This window comes from Hyaena hyaena, unplaced genomic scaffold (genome assembly GCF_003009895.1).
Source record: "Hyaena hyaena isolate Hyena2069 unplaced genomic scaffold, ASM300989v1 scaffold_253, whole genome shotgun sequence".
Lineage (NCBI taxonomy): Eukaryota > Metazoa > Chordata > Mammalia > Carnivora > Hyaenidae > Hyaena > Hyaena hyaena.
The window spans coordinates 586,526-605,032 of NW_024080887.1; the positions used below are offsets into that span (position 1 = coordinate 586,526).

The 18,507-nt window shown below is 39.7% G+C and overlaps 1 protein-coding gene across 1 annotated transcript in view; it reads right to left on the bottom strand.

Moving 5' to 3' along the window:
- The window catches only part of EBF1 (EBF transcription factor 1), a 424,741-nt gene that overhangs the window by 363,971 nt on the left and 42,263 nt on the right, over positions 1-18,507 (bottom strand). Inside the window, exons 10-11 of the mRNA XM_039245352.1 lie at positions 12,377-12,450; positions 2,170-2,238 (exon numbers count right to left, since the gene is read on the bottom strand). Coding sequence (XP_039101283.1) covers positions 2,170-2,238; positions 12,377-12,450 — 143 coding nt within the window. The remainder of the gene's footprint in view (positions 1-2,169; positions 2,239-12,376; positions 12,451-18,507) is intronic.

Sequence of the window (18,507 nt, forward strand, 5' to 3'; positions counted from 1 at the left end):
GGCATCACTGCTTGAAAAGACAGTTCATGGGAGACAGTGGCAATCGCCAGCAAATAAACATATGTTGAGATTTTTGCAGATACGCTGGGTTTCAGTCATTTTTAAAATACTCCTCTCTTAAGGGACCAACATTGGCTACACACTGTTTTCTACTTTGTCAAACCAAAAAAGAAAAAAGAATGAAAAGGATAAATGTCATGAGCAATATCTCTGAAGCCACCAACAGTATAAAGTGCATACTTATTTTGCCTAAATTGTTTGAACTACCCCCGCCAAGAAAAGGTTTTAAGTACCCTACTGGGACAGATGCAAGGCGGCAACAATAGAAGCCACACTAATGCAATCCAGGTAACACAATCCTGTTTCAAAAACACGGGCCGGGCTAATTACAGCGCTGCTGAGTCAAGTTTCTTATGCCATCGCAACCCACAAGAACAGGTCAAAATCAAATGTTATTCAAACCACAGTCATATCAACCTTCTATATCAGAGTCACGGCTTAAAACCAAATGAAGAACTTAAAAGCTTAACCCATTCACAAGCACCAAAAAAAAAAGTGTTTTCATTGCGGGTGGCAAGGTACGGTTCTTGCCATCATCTAAACCAGAAGGAACAGTGCGGCAGAACAAAATGTTTTACAGTTTCCAAGTTTGGGGGAATATTTGGACTGGTCCTTTGATCACAACACTTTCTTTTTAACAGAAGCATAAGAAGAGCTTGCTCAAAATAACTAATGGTAGTTTGAAGAGATGTATTTAAATAAAACAAAACACCATAAAGGTTATATTTATTTTTGACCTTTTTCATTTGAAGATTTATCTTGCACTGCAAAAGAAGGAATCACATGACTGGCATGTCTGCTCTCCCAGATAAGCATGCTACTCTTAACGCTATAGGCAGCACGCGCAACTCACTGCACACTGAACATTTACACGTGTTCACTTTGAATCAAGTATATTAGTACCCAGTTATCAAGCAAAGGTGTATGCTTTGGGTGAATATTAGAGATCTCCTTAGTTAAGATGTCTGGTTGAAATGTAAGCTTTAGAAAGCTACTTGGCAATCAAAATTGGGTTGAAGCTTGTGGAACCACATAAGTCAAAATCAATAAATCAATGTTTTGACATAAATTATGATGAAGCAGTTTTCCAGTTAACCGAAAAACAAGAAAGTAAGCCCCCAAAAGGTAAAGAATTGGAAAAACAGATAGATAGGGTTTTTTTTAATCAGTATTACCAAACCCAAAAGGAACTTTTGGGTCAGCTGTTGATATCCTCAGTGAGGGATCTGTCAGCCTAATTTGCAAGACTCGTTTCCAGATACTAAGGGGGTGCTAGCTCTTTTCCTCGCTGACAACTGACAGTATCTATAAACCTTCCAGGCCATTTAACTCTCAATGAGTAATGCTATGTAACAAATGGTTTATCATACATGTTTCCATACAATGAATTTCAATAATTAAAATGTAAAATGAATATTTGGAATGCGACTTTGCATAATATACGTACACACTGACTCCAAACTGCACCGAACAACTAAAACAAATTTATTGTTCTATAGTGATTTACTTGGTCATGTCAGATTAGTAATATGGATCTGTTGAAAAACACAGTAATTAAGACAAGCAGGATAAATTAATCAACTTACAATATAGTATGAGCCACCATCAAATGCAGAAGATAACAGTAGAAAGACTTGGTTCACAGATCTCTTTAAAACTGCTTTTATGCATAAATAAAACCTTAAAATGTAGATGGATTACGTCCAACAGAACTACTGTAGCTAAAAGTGATAATGATTCAAACATTTTTCAAATAAAAGTTAAATATTTATAAGCACCCAACCACATTTCATAAATCACAAACTATTATTTTATTTCTGAAGCTTCCTGGCACAGCATGAGGATTGAGCCACAGAAAGTCAGGAAAGAAAGAAATATTCCTTTAAGAGCACGAATCAGACACAAAACCGAAGCAATCCAAGAAAACGGGCCTCCAAAGAACATTCCATATGGTTTTCCCAGGAATTGCAAGAGCTCGGCGCAGCTTAGTCATGACCAACAGGCAAATTTCGGCCACATGCATTCCTATCCCTCGCCCATGAGCGACACAAGGCAGGTGTTTCATTATAATGAGGAATAAGAATCCAGTGAAAGTAGAGTGGTCCCTACCTGTCAATTATCACTGGATCTGAGGGAGTCTCATTTCGGTTGCCACAGCTTTTCTTGTCACAACAGCGGCTATGGAGCAAAAACGAAAGGATTTAGTACAACCATTACAATGTAAAAATCATCATTTAGGCAGACAGAAGGTTCAAATTGCTGGGTTGCAAATGCTAGAATTACCACAAAGCCATACCTGGCAATCAACGGATCCCTGGGACAGAAAATTCTATGTGGGTCACCTATGGGTTAATGACCAGGCTTAACCTCTCTCTGAACAAAGAAGGAGGGAGGAAGAGGGACTGTGCTGGAGCCACGACTGACAGCCCTAAGATGGGGGTCTCCCCATGACTGCCCGCAGTGTTGAAGAGTTCACTGTGAAATGCATTATTATTACATCTACCCAATGAGAATATTCAGGGTTGTGGGTGGCTCAAACGTTCTTCCCTCAAGATCACACTAATTGTGCAGAATGTGTCAATAATGAGGTATGAGTGATTTCTCCCCCTCCAGACATTTTGTATTAAATGGATTCCTTTTTCTTTTCCTTTCTTTTTCAGGACAGACGCTTCCTTCAACCCCAGCCTGCCCCATATCCTAAAGCTCTAACTGTTTGCTTTTGAACCATCTTCATGAGAATAAAAGTACAACATAGTAACAAAGACAAAGAAGAGGCAAGATAAAAGAAAGTGGAGACCCACATCATCTCTGGCTTCTGTGTCCAGTGCTGGCCATCATTTAAGTTTTCTGAAAGTATTATGGGCAGTTGATCCAAAGGCTAGCACAGCCCTGACAATGGATGCTTTTAATTAGGTTGGGGAGAAAATAGCAGCCATGGGCAAGAAAAGCACCCACTATCAAAATCCCACCCCAGCTGTGATGATAAGGCTATTAGTTTCAGTAAAACTGGGATGCTTCTAAGGGGTTAAAAATTAAGGTTTTTGAAAATTACCCTTGGTCGACAGAAAACTGTCCATCTGAGACTTGTTCACAAATAAAATATGTGTGCACTGGTCAGTCTACACTGAGGGGCACACTACAAAAGCACGTTTGATCAGTCAAGGAAGTTGCCCAGGTGTTATACATTGCCACGCACCACAAGTAAAATATGCACTTTTCGCCCTTCTTACACAGGCACGGGTGTGCACACACACGCACACACACACACACACATTTTACTTAGTGAATCACAGAGCCTAAATTTAGAGAGCTGCTGGAGAGAACCAAACATTGAACTTCATTTTCAGGACCCAGAAATATACTCCTGGATAGAGAGTCTTTCACCAAAGTTGGTTGGGTAGTCTCTTTCCTGACTGTGACTATACCTCTGAGAAGAGAATCAGCTTCCAAATTTGGTGTTAATTCTCTTCGTCTCTCATATCTTCAGAAAATAATAGTTAAGAACTGTATCTCCTTTGTCAAAGCCCCAGCTAAAAGTCACTCCATCCGCTGTATAGCCTTTCCTTTCCGGATTCAAAGGGAACTATTTCGGGGCGCCTGGGTGGCTCAGTCGGTTAACCATCTGACTTCAGCTCAAGTCATGATCTCACGGTTCGTGGGTTCGAGCCCCATGTTGGGCTCTGTGCTGACAGCCAGCTCAGAGTCTGGAGCCTGTTTCAGATTCTGTATCTCCCTCTCTCTCTGACTCTCCCCTGCTCATGCTGTCTCTCTCTCAGAAATAAATAAAACATTAAAAAAATAAAAGGGAACTATTTCCCTTAGGCCTAAGTTCTCCTTATGCCAGTACTATGGAGATAGAAAGCCCAAAATATCCCAATACCCAAGAGACAGAAGAGAAAACAAGGGAATGAGAAGTACAGTGGTTGGAATGCTTGCAAAAATAATAATAATTTAAAAACTAAATCCCATCATCTCTTAACTCTGATCCCCTACATCTTCCTATCAAGGGCTTTCCAGAGGAGCATGGTGGTTAAAAACACTGGCTCCAGACAGAGCTACCTGTGTGACCTTAAGCAAGGTACTGTATCCCACAGAATCTTAGTTTTCTCATTTGTAAAGTGGAGCATCTGCAATACCCACCTCGAGTGCCAGGGCACAGATTCAGGGCAATCAGGGTATAAATTTGGGCTCTGCAACAAGCCCTACTAAGTACTCAATGAAGGGCAGTATCATCATCACTTCCTGCCCCTTCCTGCTCCAACCTCCTCTTTCTCTAAGCCCGAGCAAAGCTTCTCTGTGCTCTGCAGAAACAGCAGGTCTCCAATCTACTGACAGAGTCCATGTCCCCTTCACCCAGGGAGAAAACCAATGGATGGGAAGGCCTATTTCTCCTCATCATTTTCCCTTTTTTTTTTCAAAACAGTGAGTGAGTAACTCAGGCTCCCAATGGTTGACCCCTCATCACAGGCCTGTCTAGACTAACTATGTTCCAAGGATGTCCCCACATTGCATGAAGACAATTTCAGAGCAGAATCTACATGTCGTGCCTGGTTCTCTCTCTCCTCACTGCCATCACCCTCATCCACATCGCTTACTTCTTACTTGAACTTCTTCAGTGGCCTCCCATCTAGCCTCGCTGCCTCCACTCTTCACTGCCTAAAACAGCCAGCGTGAATTCTTCAAAATGTCAATGGGTCACTTCACTGCCCAAGACCTATATGGCTTCCCCCAGCACTCAGAATAGATCTATGGCATGACATGGTGCCAGACCACCTCCCAACCTACTATCACTCTCCTCTGACTTGCCATGCTCCAACGTCACTGGCCAATTTCAATCTCTCCAAAATGCCTCACTGAGTCTGACCTCAGGTCTAGGCCTGGGCTGGCCTTCTACCTGGTCTGTCCTCCAACCTCTCCCTGGTCAGCCAGTCTCTAGTGCCTGCTGAGGCTCAGACTCTACGCTCCTTCTCCAGAGAGGCTGGCCCTGATATCCTTCAGGTTCCTCCTGGTTCTTCCTTTCAGGGCATTTAACACAATGCAAATGATATACTTATATATAGATTCATATATTTTTTGTTACTGTATTTCTCCTTCCACTCCATGCCCCCACTAATCCATATGCTTAATAAAGGAAGAATCTGTCCATTTCATTTGCCTAATGAGTAGCTTAAGGCCTGAAATAGAATGGAGAAGCCGAATATTGATTGATTGACTGATTGATCGAATGACTTCAAGAATGATGTAATGTACTGAGGGAAATACAATCAAAGAAAATAGAAAGGTGACAGATAGAGGAAGCCAAGCTGACCTCAGAGCGTGCACGGCAGATGGAAGGAAGGTTCACTCCCATCCCACCCCAAACACCAAAGCACCAGCACCCAGCCAGAGCCACAGTAGGCCTGAGACTTGTCCTTTGACTCAAGCACTGTCTTTCTTCATCCCCTTAAAACAAAAATGTCCTTGAGCACAGCCAGATGAATTGATGCACGGCATAAATGAGAACCATTTCTCTCTGCTGTGCCCCCAAGGGACCTAGGGGGAAAAGCAGATGTGAAGAACAGAAGTGTACAAGGAAAGATGGAACAGGAATAAGAGGGGGCAATGAAGGAAAGAAGAGAAAACAAAATGAAGGGGCTGGAGGTCACTTAACACTTATAAAAAAAACTTCATGCAAAGTATGAAAAATGCCCCCCAACAGGTTTCCTGTCTCTTGGGGGGATCGTGTCACTGTACCACACAGTCATCATTCCCAAAGTGGGCATCTTGGGCCTTGTTCTGTACCTGAAGTGATGACAAAATAGTGTCTAGGGGATGAGCGCCACTTTAAAAATATACAGATATGCACATATATGTGTGTATACATATACATGTATGTGTCTCTGTGTGTATACATATACATGTATGTGTCTCTGTATGTATACATACACATGTATGTGTCTCTGTGTGTATACATATACATGGACATATGGAATTACGTGCAGGATTAAAAAAGATGAAGGTGGGGGTGCCTGGGTGGCTCAGTCGGTTAAGCGTCCGATTTCGGCTCAGGTCAAGATCTCACGATTCGTGGGTTCGAGCCCCGCGTCGGGCTCTGTGCTGACAGCCAGCTCAGAGCCTGGAGCCTGTTTCAGATTCGGTGTCTCCCTCTCTCTCTGACCCTCCTCTGCTCACGCTGTCTCTTTCTCTCAGAAATAAAACATTAAAAAAAAAAAAAAGAAAGATGAAGGTGGATTTTTACACCCCCTCAAGGAAAGAAGTCTAAATCAAATTGTGAGTCGAGAAAGCCAAGTTGCTGAACAGTATGTACAGTATGGTTCTATTTCTGGGAGAAAAAGGAAGGGGTGAAGGGAGACGGGGAGGGGAAGAGAGAATGTGGCACAGGCCAGTTCACACCCTCGCTACATTCAAATCTCTAGGCAAAGTCACCACCTGAGAAAGCCCTTCTCTGACTGACTGCCCCAGAGTGCTCCCGCATCCTGTCTCACTTTCCTCCCTAGGGCTCATCACGTATTTTATATTTATTTGTCTTTTACTTTACTGTCTGTCTTTCCATGAGGACAGTGTCTTAGACTCCTTCGTTCACCCCTAGACCCCCAGCAACTAGAACAGAGCCCAGAGCACAGTAGGCCCTCAGGAAATATATTTTGAGTAAATGAAGAGAAACTTCAGCGAAGAAATCTGTAGGATAAGAAATGGGGTGGGGGCTGGAGGGGATATATTTTGTTTCCATACTTCTGCAGTCTTCTCCTTTGTATTGCAATATTAGTTTCCTATTAAAAAACTAGAAAAATCAGCTGTAAGTTGGGGAACGAAGGTCTTCCTTTAGACTGAGCTGACATCTATCACCTTGCAGCTTCATAGTTCTGAGCCCAGAGCCGGGCTGAGCAAGAACCAGTCCTTCCTCCCCACCACGGTCTTTCTAGCCTTTCTCTTTCATCTCTTCTCTAAACCCAGCTGCCCCCTAGTTCCTTCTACTGAACTCAGAAAGACCAAGAAAGGGATGCCCTGCCTCCACCACACACAAGACAGGTATTAACCAAACAGGACAGGATGAAGGGAGAACAGATTCACTATGTTGAAGGCAGAAGAGCACCCAGGCTGAAACAACACATGACATGGAACAGCGGACATGAAAGCACTTTAAGGGGAAAGTTACTGTGTTAATGAAAGAAATAGCAGTGCAATTATACCCTCATCACTGTGTGACAGATGGATCTTCATCCATTGAAAACAGTCTTTCTTAAGCTCTTAGTGTACCAGCCATAGACCTGGCATTTGATCCCTAAAGTGGACATCTATCGAGGGGCTTGAAGTTTCCTAATTAACTTTGTCACAGAGCAGGGAGCCACTATTTCACATCCCTTCTCAACAGCAACCCAAGTGGCAGGACAGCAATGTGGCCCATCACAGGAGTGGGTACCCAGCACTTGGTATCCTACAAACACTGTGGACTCCAAACAGCATCCCTTTCCCCAGAAGGATTGTGCCTCTTCCAGACAATTTGGCATACTCAAGGGAAAGCAGACACGTGAGTCTCCTCCTTAGCAGCCTAATGCAGGTGGCACATCTCTAGTGACCTGACACACAGCTTCATAAATCAGAACAAGCAACATTTACATGTTTGCCAGTCATGGGACCTGCAGATCTTTGTCATAGGGACATGGAATCTCTTCCTAGAAGTAGAACTTCAACTGGAGAAAAGCACCACCTCAGTCTCTAAGCTGTATGGCAGAAAACAAGATTATCTTTCCTGTTTTGCCCATGTGGCTACAGAATGAGATCCATGAATTATATGAATGGTCTGATTAATAGCGATATGGTTAAGTTCACCCTTTCCCTTAATTTACAAACAAGTCTTCCCACTCTCTTAAAAAAATTTCTCCTTCTCTCTTGAGTTACTTTCTTCTCTGCCCACCTTTCTCTTTGCCAGGGTCGCCAACATTCCTTGCCACCTTAACCCCATAAAATCTGGCTTCCAGGCCTCAGCACCTACTTGAATGTCTCCCCTCAAAGATCATCAGTGATGTTCTGGTGTTTTTCGCCCTTCAAGTCCATCCGGATCTCTCTAGCACTTACCCAAGATGGCTTCCCATCTTGGAAACACCCCCCTTTTATTGCTAATGGCCAGTATGCTCAAGGTTCTTTTTCTTAATTCTTGAACATACTCTTCCTCCTACTAAATATGACCATTCCCCAAGAATGTACCCCTGTCCTCTACTCTATTCTCCCACTCTTTCCAATCCCATGTAAGCCTATAACTTCAGCCCCCACTATGAGAAAAGACTTCTAAAGCTGGCTATCTTTCACCTTGACTTTCCCCAGCTCCAGGCTGCAATCTACCCACCTGCAATCCTCTCCCCAGAGAAATCTTGCCCGACCACCAGCAAACGGACCCAGACACTTCTTCGTACACCCTCTAAAACTCTCCTATCTCACCCCCCTCCTCATCCCTGCAGCTACTCCCCACCTGCAGGTACATCTTCCCTCATCACAGGCAACGCTGTCTACACTGCAGCCTGGCCTCCTGCTTACAGGTCACATCTCCCAGACTAAGCTGTAAACTCTTTACTGCAAGAGCAGTCCTTTGGCTCTGCATTCCACAGTGCTTTGCACATAGCAGGTGTTAAAAGAATTTATGAAAACATCCTTAACCACCAAACCTCAAATGAATAAAGTATTTTAATGCTGTATAGTAGGCACCTTCCTTCAGTGTTCTCTTATCATCTTTCACTCTGAGTGACTATGTACCAGGTACTTAGCTAGACCCTGCAGATAGTGTCGCCACTGTTACTACTACTTTTGCTTCTATTAGTATTACTGCTCATACTGCCGCTATTCCCATATCAGGTGCCATGTATTTACTGGGATTACAGCATTTAATCTTAATAACCACCCTGGAAGAGAAGTAACATTTTCCTCCCATTTCATACATGGGACAACTATCAGAGAGGAAAGCCGAGTGACTTCTCTGCCTTCAAGGAGCTCTTAGTTCAGCAAAGGAGGACAGGTCTTGGGCACACAGTTATAACGTGCTGGGCGCTATGAAAAAAAGAAAAAAACATGGTATATAATTGGAATTCATAACAAGGGGACAAACCTCAGACCAAGGGTCAGAGATGCTTTCCTGAAGAAAACCATGCTTAAGTAGAAATCTGAAGCATGAGACTAGAATAAGCCAGCAAAAGAGTAAGAAAGAACAGACTATTTTAAGGGGCGAGGCTTGCCCTGGGAACTCATAGTCCCACAAGAGGCTGGGCACTGATAATGGAAAAAGCATGCTTTCCTAAAGAGAACACCCATCCCGTGCAATCTTCCTGTGCACTGGAAGGAGAGAAAAATCTGCTCTGGCCTGCCTGGGGCGCTGGGAACTAGGGCTCACCTACCAAGCATAGTTCCTATTTTCCACTTATATTTAAACACAGGATGTTGAAATGCATGTATAATCAAATCCCTTATAGACTCCTACTTTAAAAAATCCTTCAGGGGGCATATTTTTTAGAGAACTTAACCACTAAGTATTAGCAAAATATAGTGATAATTGGTATGATAGATTCCAATTTACCAAAAATGCAGAAACCTTCCCAGAATTCCACAAAAAGAATTCTATGCCATCAAGTCAAAGAGGTTTTGTCTCAAAGACAGGCAATAATTATAATCTAATGGCAGTAAGTCCTTTAGCCAGCTCATGCAATGGGGTTACCCTCTCAACAAAATAAAAAAAAATTCTTTTTAATTTGCAACCACCTGAGACACAACTCCCTGGTGTTTTTCTTTTTTCTCTTTTTTTCTTTTCTCTTTGCCTGCAACAAAACAAAATCACCCAAGCCCTTTCCTGTCTATCTAAATTTTCTGTGTCTTCTTTACCATAGCTCCAATGTACTATAAATATACAGCTTTTGTGACATAAATGCAAAGTTTTATTGTGCCGTTAGCCTTGATAGAAAGCACTGCAGAAAGTTGTTTAGAAATTAAATATCCAAAACAAGCTATTTTAAAATCCAGGGCCCTCACTATTTCATGTCTGCAATGAAGAAATTTCATCTTGGGGAGAGCAAGCTGTCTTTCACACCATATGGCTAATGGTGGTGCATAGCAATTAGCCAGGCTGATTAATGGTGAACAGACTCTAATTTTATGCTTATAATTGAGCCTGCATTTGCACCCCTGGTGCAAATTCAGCACATCCCAACTTCCACTTACAACAGGCAAGAAATCAAGAGAAATAGGATGGTGTGGAAAGTGAGAATTTTTTTCCTAAACCCCCTAAAGAGCATCAGATTTGCAATTTAAAAGACTGTTAGCCACACAATAGATGACAGGTTTGTGTAATAGGGTCATGGCGGCCTGGTAAACAAACAGTACCCCTTACACATCTATAGGCAGCCAGGAAAACCGCAATCTGTAACATTAGCAGGATGACATTTTGAATATGGCTTTTCCCTCTTAGCTCCACAGTACAAATATCATCATTTGCCTTCAGAGGCCTGAGAATTTTATTTTTGCTATTTTTATGTTTCTGAAAAATAGAAAGAACATCAGCAGTAAAGCACACCAACCAGCATAATAAAGTACTTTGGACCAATGAATTTTAAGAACAAGAAAAATATAAACTGCATTAATAGAGGGCAGGCTTGTGTGTGAAAGGCATAATATATCTTTAAGTATTTTAAGAATAGAATTATTTCCAGCATAGTCCAAACATGTACAGATATGAGATGCAAATCTATGATACACAGACATTAGTTGGCCTATTGTTCAAGATCCATCTTCCTGCCTGTCCCCTATTTGCTAGAATCACATGTAATAGAACATAGAAAATTCATTCTAATGACATGCTAATTGTGGGAAGCTAAAAGAGAGATATGATCAGAAAAGCAGTAATACAAAGGAGGTCATTTTTAATGCTTTTCAAAATGATTTTACTCATTTAATTCTGAAAAGTGTAACTCAGTTTTAACTATACGATTCTTGTTTACATATAGTACAACACTAATTTTTGCCTAATAACATCTTCAAAGAAATTGAAAAACTGTATATTTGGGTTTTGTTACTGTTCTAAAGGTAGGGAAAATCAACTTCTTCATGGAATAATTAACAAGTTTTACAAATCGCTGAAGTGAACACTTGTGAAACTCCTGAGTAATTTAGAATAATCTATTAAAAGTATGCTTTTTGAGGAGGAAAAAAAGAGAAGTTTTTATAGACACATAGAATTATAGGTATAGAAGTTAACATTTGGGAAAACACACTAAGCCCTTTTTATTTTCACCTGTAGAGTTTTAAGGTAGCTTTCGCCACAAGTCCATGAGCAGCAAATAAAGCCCACCCACCCATGCTGTAGTGGCAGCTAAAGCTCAAAAAGGATTGGTCAGTAATAGTCAGAAGCCAAGTATGCTTTGTACCAGAGAGAGCCTGCATGGCTAACAAAGCAATTAGTAGCCTTTCTCTGATGCATAGTGGCATCTTCATGCTTTATCCAATTACTCAGAATATATCAGGTGCTATTTTACGCTGGTGTTATTTTATGAGGAATAAGAATCCTATGCTGCAAGTCTAAACGCTGTGCTCTCATCTACTCTCTCAAGTGTGGAGGACTGGCTATGGCCATGAAAGTGAATTTGGTCTGCTTGCTTATTTTCAAATGTAGCTTGTGCCTGATTACAGGCAAAATAAATACACTCATTTGTGGGTGACAATGAATTTTTATATCTTTCAGGTGTAAAAATGTGCCATCCTCCCAAAAGCTCACTACTACTGAGAAATAATAGCTACATTGTCAGAGTTATATATAGGCTAACTAAGATGAAGAGATCAGATGCAAGGGGTGGGAGGAACCCACACTGATTTTAAGGAGGAATGATGCCTATGTACTGACGGTCATATTTTGAAGCAGGAGAATTAAAAAGGGGAACTATAACTTTCAAATCTTATCCAAACAGAGGTTTCTGCTGAAATCAATAGAACTCTTACTCATTTTACTAGCAATGCAGTGGAGCACATGTATTAACACTAAAAGGTTATATTGTATTTTATTTGATTGAAAGGAAGAAGGGGAGGGCACTGCTTTGTGCCCATTAACAGTGTGATATCAAAATGGAAATGTATGTCTTCCAGGATGAAGTCTGATAAATAATTGAGAACCACTGTGATGCCTGACACTTTACTACCGAATACTCATGTTTAATAGTTCTTTTTAGATCATCTAATAGAAGCAAGATAAATATACACCCAAAAATAGGCCTGAGCTCACCTAGATTTGAGATACAAATTCATCTTCTCTTTGCTAATTAAAGGAAGAGAACAAGATATTTCGTACCTGCACATGATTTCGTGTGTGAGCAAGACTCGGCACATTTCTGGGTTCTTGTCTTGGCCTTCATACACTATGGCCTGTAAACAAAGGCATGGATTGAGCTAAAAATGGAACCAAGCAGCAAAGAACAAACTATCACAATTGAGCACTTGACCATTTCACCATTGCTGTGGGCCAATTAGCTTTTGGGAGCCCAAGGATGACTGTTTCAAGACATGTTGTTAAGGATCAACCCAAATCACGTAGAGGGCATATGTTGCTCTCTGTCCCATCAATGACATTATTAAGACGCACACCTTTGGATCAGCATGTGAGATGAACTTCTGTTGTCAAGACAACCACAATTCTCCTTTCAATCCATAATAAAATAAATCTAATCAATGAGGAGGAAAAACTTGGAAGGTTTAGCAGATTGGAATACTAGTGATTTAAAATATAGAAAAGCATGTGGATTTGGTTTTTAAATATGTATTTGTCACCTCATTTTACTATTTCTAATGCCAACATGTAGTGTTCCAGAGATGAGTAGCAGAAAACAAGTGGGGGTATGGTTAATGAGTCCGTTCACTAACTGTGTCTTCTTTGAGATGATTCATCTATCAGGGAAAATCCTTCCTTCCGCCTACAGGCTGAAAACATGTGCTCCCCAGGGCGTACACCCACCCAAACAGTAATACTCGCAGGCATATGCTGTGTGTGTGGGCTTAAGCCATAGAGTTATCTCCCTCAACTGAGAAGAATTACATCTGACTCCCAAAATTTGGATTCCAAGTCATCTCATCAGCCAATATGTCTTTGTCTGTTTTCAGTAATGTGCATACAAACATTTTGCTTAAAATCACCATGAAGTTTCCCTGACAGGGTAGCTCCCTGGAAGATCTACATGAGAATACCTGGGCCAAAGAAAAACACAGCTATTGGTAGAGCAATGCCTACATCAGGATACATATTCGCTAACTTAACACTGTATCACTGCATAATACTAACATAACACAGCTTCAGATTATTAATAAAATTACTTTCACACATTCAGATAACTCTCGATTTCTTGGTGACAAAACTACTTAAATTAACCAGAGACTATCCTTATTCAGGACATATAGATGCTGCAGTAATTAACTTGTAGTTGGCTCTAATGTGCTTTGTTTATAAGCCTGGTATTTTCAGAACCTGTAAATGATGGAGGCAGCTTAAGACACAGTATGTGCAGAGCCTAGAGCAGGCTCTGGGTGTGATATCTAACTCCATTACAGAACAAAAATTGCAACAACAAATAAAAACATGAGGAAAAGTACCTGTATAAGGAGAAAAACTTTCTGTACCATTGGCCCATCAAAACCCTTCTTTATGGTTAGCCCACCATCACCCTGTATTTTTTAATGTTTTATTTTGACATAATTTTAGACTGACAGGAAAGTTGCAAGAATATATAAAGAATTACAAGATAGTCTTTAACCAGATTTCTCAAATGTTTACACTTCACTAAATCTGCCTATTCTTTTCAATTTTTTTCTGACCCATGTATAAATAAACTGGAGACATACCTAAATACTTCAGTTTGTATTTCCTTAAAATAAAGAATTCTTTTCCATAACCACAGTGCAATTATCTGAATCAGAAAATTAGCACTGATACAATACAATAATCTAATCTAAACACTTTATTGAGATTCACCAATTACACAATAATGTCTCTCACAGAAAAAAAAAAAAAAACAGTAAAATACCAATCATTGCATTCAGTTGCCATGTCTCCTTTAAAACAGAACATTCCTGAGTCTGTATTTCATGATATTGACATTGTTAAAGAATATAAGCCAGTTCTTTTGTAGAATATCTTCAGTTTGGATTTGTCTGACGTTTCCTCAGATCTAGAGTAAAGTTACACAATTCAAGGCCAGAATACCAAAGATGGGATTCTGAGTTCTTCTCAGTGTATCAAATCACACTGCCAACTAGTTCTATTACTGTAATGATACAATAAACTGCACAGTAAACCAAATGGTATGGTAAACTGACCGTTTGGTTAAGGTAGTGCCTGCCATTCACCAGAGGCCCTCAGCCAGATTTCCCCACTGTGAAGTTACTACCTCATCTTATGTAATTCATAACTGTCTTATGGAGAGAGAATCTACACTACGGTAATATCATATTATGTCTAAAATTTTCATCCACTAGTTTTAGCATACACTGATGATTCTTTCCTGTTTTCCTAACAGACCTTTTCAAATGCCCAAGAAGCTGCTTTAGTCAAGAAAATGTGTTAAGTAAATCAAAAGCATTTTGAAAACCAGAACTTGTATCTGCCTGCTTTATTTACTGCAGTCACTGCTAAAATCAAAGAAACACTGTAAATAAATGATTAGGTCTCAAATATGATGCTAAACAATTCTAATCATGCATTTCTATGGCATCCGATTACCACCACGTTTTGGATGTTCTCTTAATATACTTAATAACCTCCATTTCAACTTCAGTTTTTTTGTCATTCTAAACTAATACAAGTAACTTGGTAAATATATTCACAGATATTGTAGGGTTTTCCCTCCTGTTTAACAAAAAAATGGTTTCTTTAAGAGGAATGTGTAACAGTTACATCAGACCTTCTCATTTTGATTCTTTCTAGATGATACCAATATTATTTTTGTTGAGGCTGCTGGTTCCACTGAAATCAGTGGATCCATGATGATACTCAATGAAAGACATGCTGCAATACAGATACGTTCCCAACTCCCCCAAACAGTAGATGGTCTGTGGATGCCCAGGGAGCCTGTGTTTTTATCTTTAGTGACTGAACATCATTTGCTGAAGGCCCAGGGCCTCTGTAATACATCTCTTTATCAAATGCCAAACTGCCACTTTGCTTCTGGCAAGCACAATCAAAATGGAGAATCTTTCTCTAAGTCAAGCATATAAAAAAAGCATATAAAAGCATGAGTTTGCATTTGCTCAGAAATAGTTAAGCACTCCAGGGAGGGGTAGAAGTATGAAGTCTCTGCTGTCTCTCTTTTTGAGGCCTCAACAGAACAATATTTTTCAGCACATCAACGCAGAGAAAGAAGTACTACTGTGACTTCTGAAATAAAAGCAAGAGAAAGAGGGAGTCTCTTCATTCTCCTATGAAGTGGAATTAAAACCTTGTAAGTACAGTGAACTAGAAGCTTAGTAGAACAGAATCAGTTACAGAGTGGAACTCAGTCACAGGCAGACCTACCTCTTACCTGACCTATGCAGTTTTTGTTACTGAAAAAGCTTCTTAAAATACACACACACACACACACACACACACACACACACACACGAAAGATATGGGCCAAGAAATCAACATTCTGATGAGATCCAAAATGGGAAAATATGATACATTTATTTTGCTGAATATCTCTGAAGCAGCGTGTCAACAAATAGATCTTTTAAAAATGCCACCAAGCTCTCCCTCCAGCGTACACACACAGCTGACAGCCACACATCGACTCTCTACCATCTACATTTCATATACCGTAAAGATGGGTTCACAGTTCAGCAAACCCAGACTTTAAGCCTAAAAGGAAAAGGATCTTCTAATACCAACTTAGAAGTTTCTGCTTTTCTTACTAATTTAAATATGTGCCTCTGTGGGGTGTGAATAAAGCTCCCTGAGCCTGGATCAGCTGGGAGATCACAGAAGCATATAAACGGCATTGACTATTTTAAGTGAAACCATTTTAATAGACAGCTGGTTTAGGGCCCAGACAATGGGACACCAAGAAGAAGGCTTATTTTCATCCTCCACAGTAAATCATGCGTCTGCTCACTGTGAGGAAGGTAGTCTGCTGTGAGAACGACAAAGACAACAGTGATTTAAATAAATCAATGTGTTTATCAGGAGTACAGACCTGAGGCCTGTTAACAGACATGGGCAGGAGGGGGAGAGAAAGTATACAAAATATATTATTTCAATAAATAAATTGATGGCAAAGCAAGTCCAGGTTTTAACTTAAGAAATAAAAAATACAATTATCAAGTAGAAAACAATACAGACCATAATCCTTCCCATGGCAAGTAAATCCCTGAAGGTGACAGGAATACTTGCACAGGAAGAAAAGCAAAAGAAATAACAGCACTAACTTCATCTCAACTTTAAAAACCTGGGAAAACTGATAAAGAAGTTGTCAAAAGTGACCCATGTGGACCCGATTCAGCTTTCTGATATACCGACCTCCCTTCTCTTCATGTCCTCTTCTAATAAGCAGAAAGAAAATAGCAAATTATTTTTAACACTCCATTAATTTTCAGGTTGAGGGTTTTTTCCAGAATATTTTTTAGTGAACAAAAAATAGGAATCGTTAAACCTTCATAGCCTTATACAACAGCAGTACTGGAAGTTTTACTGTGAGTGAATAAAATGCCATCAATTTCAAATGCCCAATTATAAATTCACCTATATCATCTTTGCAAAGGAATAAATCAATCAGTAGAGGAAAATTCTGCCTCAGTTGCCACTATTTTAGGCGGCATTTTGTGAAGTGTGGTTCATCCCGGCTTTCCCAAAATATCACTGGGCCTTAAAAGTTAATTGAAACTTACTATGGATAAAGACCACACAGTGAAACGAAAGATACATAGTGAACATGCACCAGGATCACACTTCAATAGTATGCCAAAGGAAATACAGAGAATTGAGTGCGGCTTTTCTTTGTTTACTTTTTTAATAGTTTTAACTCTTTGTGTTCAATGCCAAAGGAAAGAGGGTGAGGAAAATACTTTTGACTTTGGTTCCTCAAAATCCAAAAGGGTTTGAGGAGCAAATGTTTTCATTAAGAGACATTTTTGGTTTACAATCAAATAATAGGAAGCTTCTCATCATTAGAGAAAAAGAAGGAAGGAAGGAAGGAAGGAAGGAAGGAAGGAAGGAAGGAAGGAAGGAAGGAAGGAAGGAAGGAAGGAAGGAAGGAAACAAAAAAGAGGGAAAGAGAGAAAGGGAAAGAAAGGTGGGTTATCCATAACTAACCCAAACTCTTAATTTTCCTTTTATGTAAAAATAGTAACCTTGAAAATATGTTACTTCTTTTTCTACATACAAAATAAAGGCCAACCCTAATTTGTCACCTTCAAGAATAAGTTCATGAATGTACAAAGTACCTCCTTCAACCAGAAGTAAAACGTCTTCTAAATACCGACTGTCAACAAGCCTTTGGTAGCAAATTACCAAGAATTGGAACTAATCAAAAAATAATATGAACACCTATAATATCAGTGTACTGTACTATTAATCATTACATTCGACCACCAAGTTATATTACTTGTTATTAAAAAAAAAAAAAAAGTGCTAGCTTAAGTGATCCCAGAAATTTCCAGTAGGTGAAAGAGCCTTAGTTAAAAATTAACCTGTGCCAAAGGAAACACTACAAATCTGACATTTCATAAACAATTGTGTCAAACAGCAATCCAACATTAATAGTGGGATAAAGTAAAAAATTATTTTGCTTCAATTAGCAGCTTGGCTACTGGTGAACAAATTATAAAGATGTAATTTCAGCTCAGCAGCTAAGCAGACCTGTTTTCAAAACTGAATTAGGAAAGTTGCAAAGGAATGATATCATATTCAGTATACTGTTCAGTTACATCACAGCCCTGAATAAAAAGAGAATGTGTATCCAAAGCAGTTAGCTTTAGAATACATCTTTAATGTCTCAAAGAAATAAAATCCCTTATATTACTTAAGCACTGAGGTAAAAATTGAATCATTCTAACAACCCCATATTATACCTCTTTTTCTAACAGTAATAAGAGATATTTCACTCATATGATAACTACATTTACATCGATATTAGTAGATACAGCTGGCTTTGTCAACCCAGTGGGACAATAATAATAATAACAAAATAATAAAAGCAGCTAATTTATTAAGCACTTAATATGTGCCAGTCACTATTCGAAGCATTTTGCATGTATGAATTCTCACAACAGAGCTTCCAGGTAGGTGCTATCATTATTTCCATTAGTTTGGTTCCAAACGCTTACATATTTTAATTACTCATTGAGACCAAATCATTCTTGCTCAACAACTATATAAACAATTCACCAACATCCAAACACTCCTGTCACCAGTACAAGTAAAACCTAAGAACAGACTATCGGTGTAGTCGTATGAGTTCG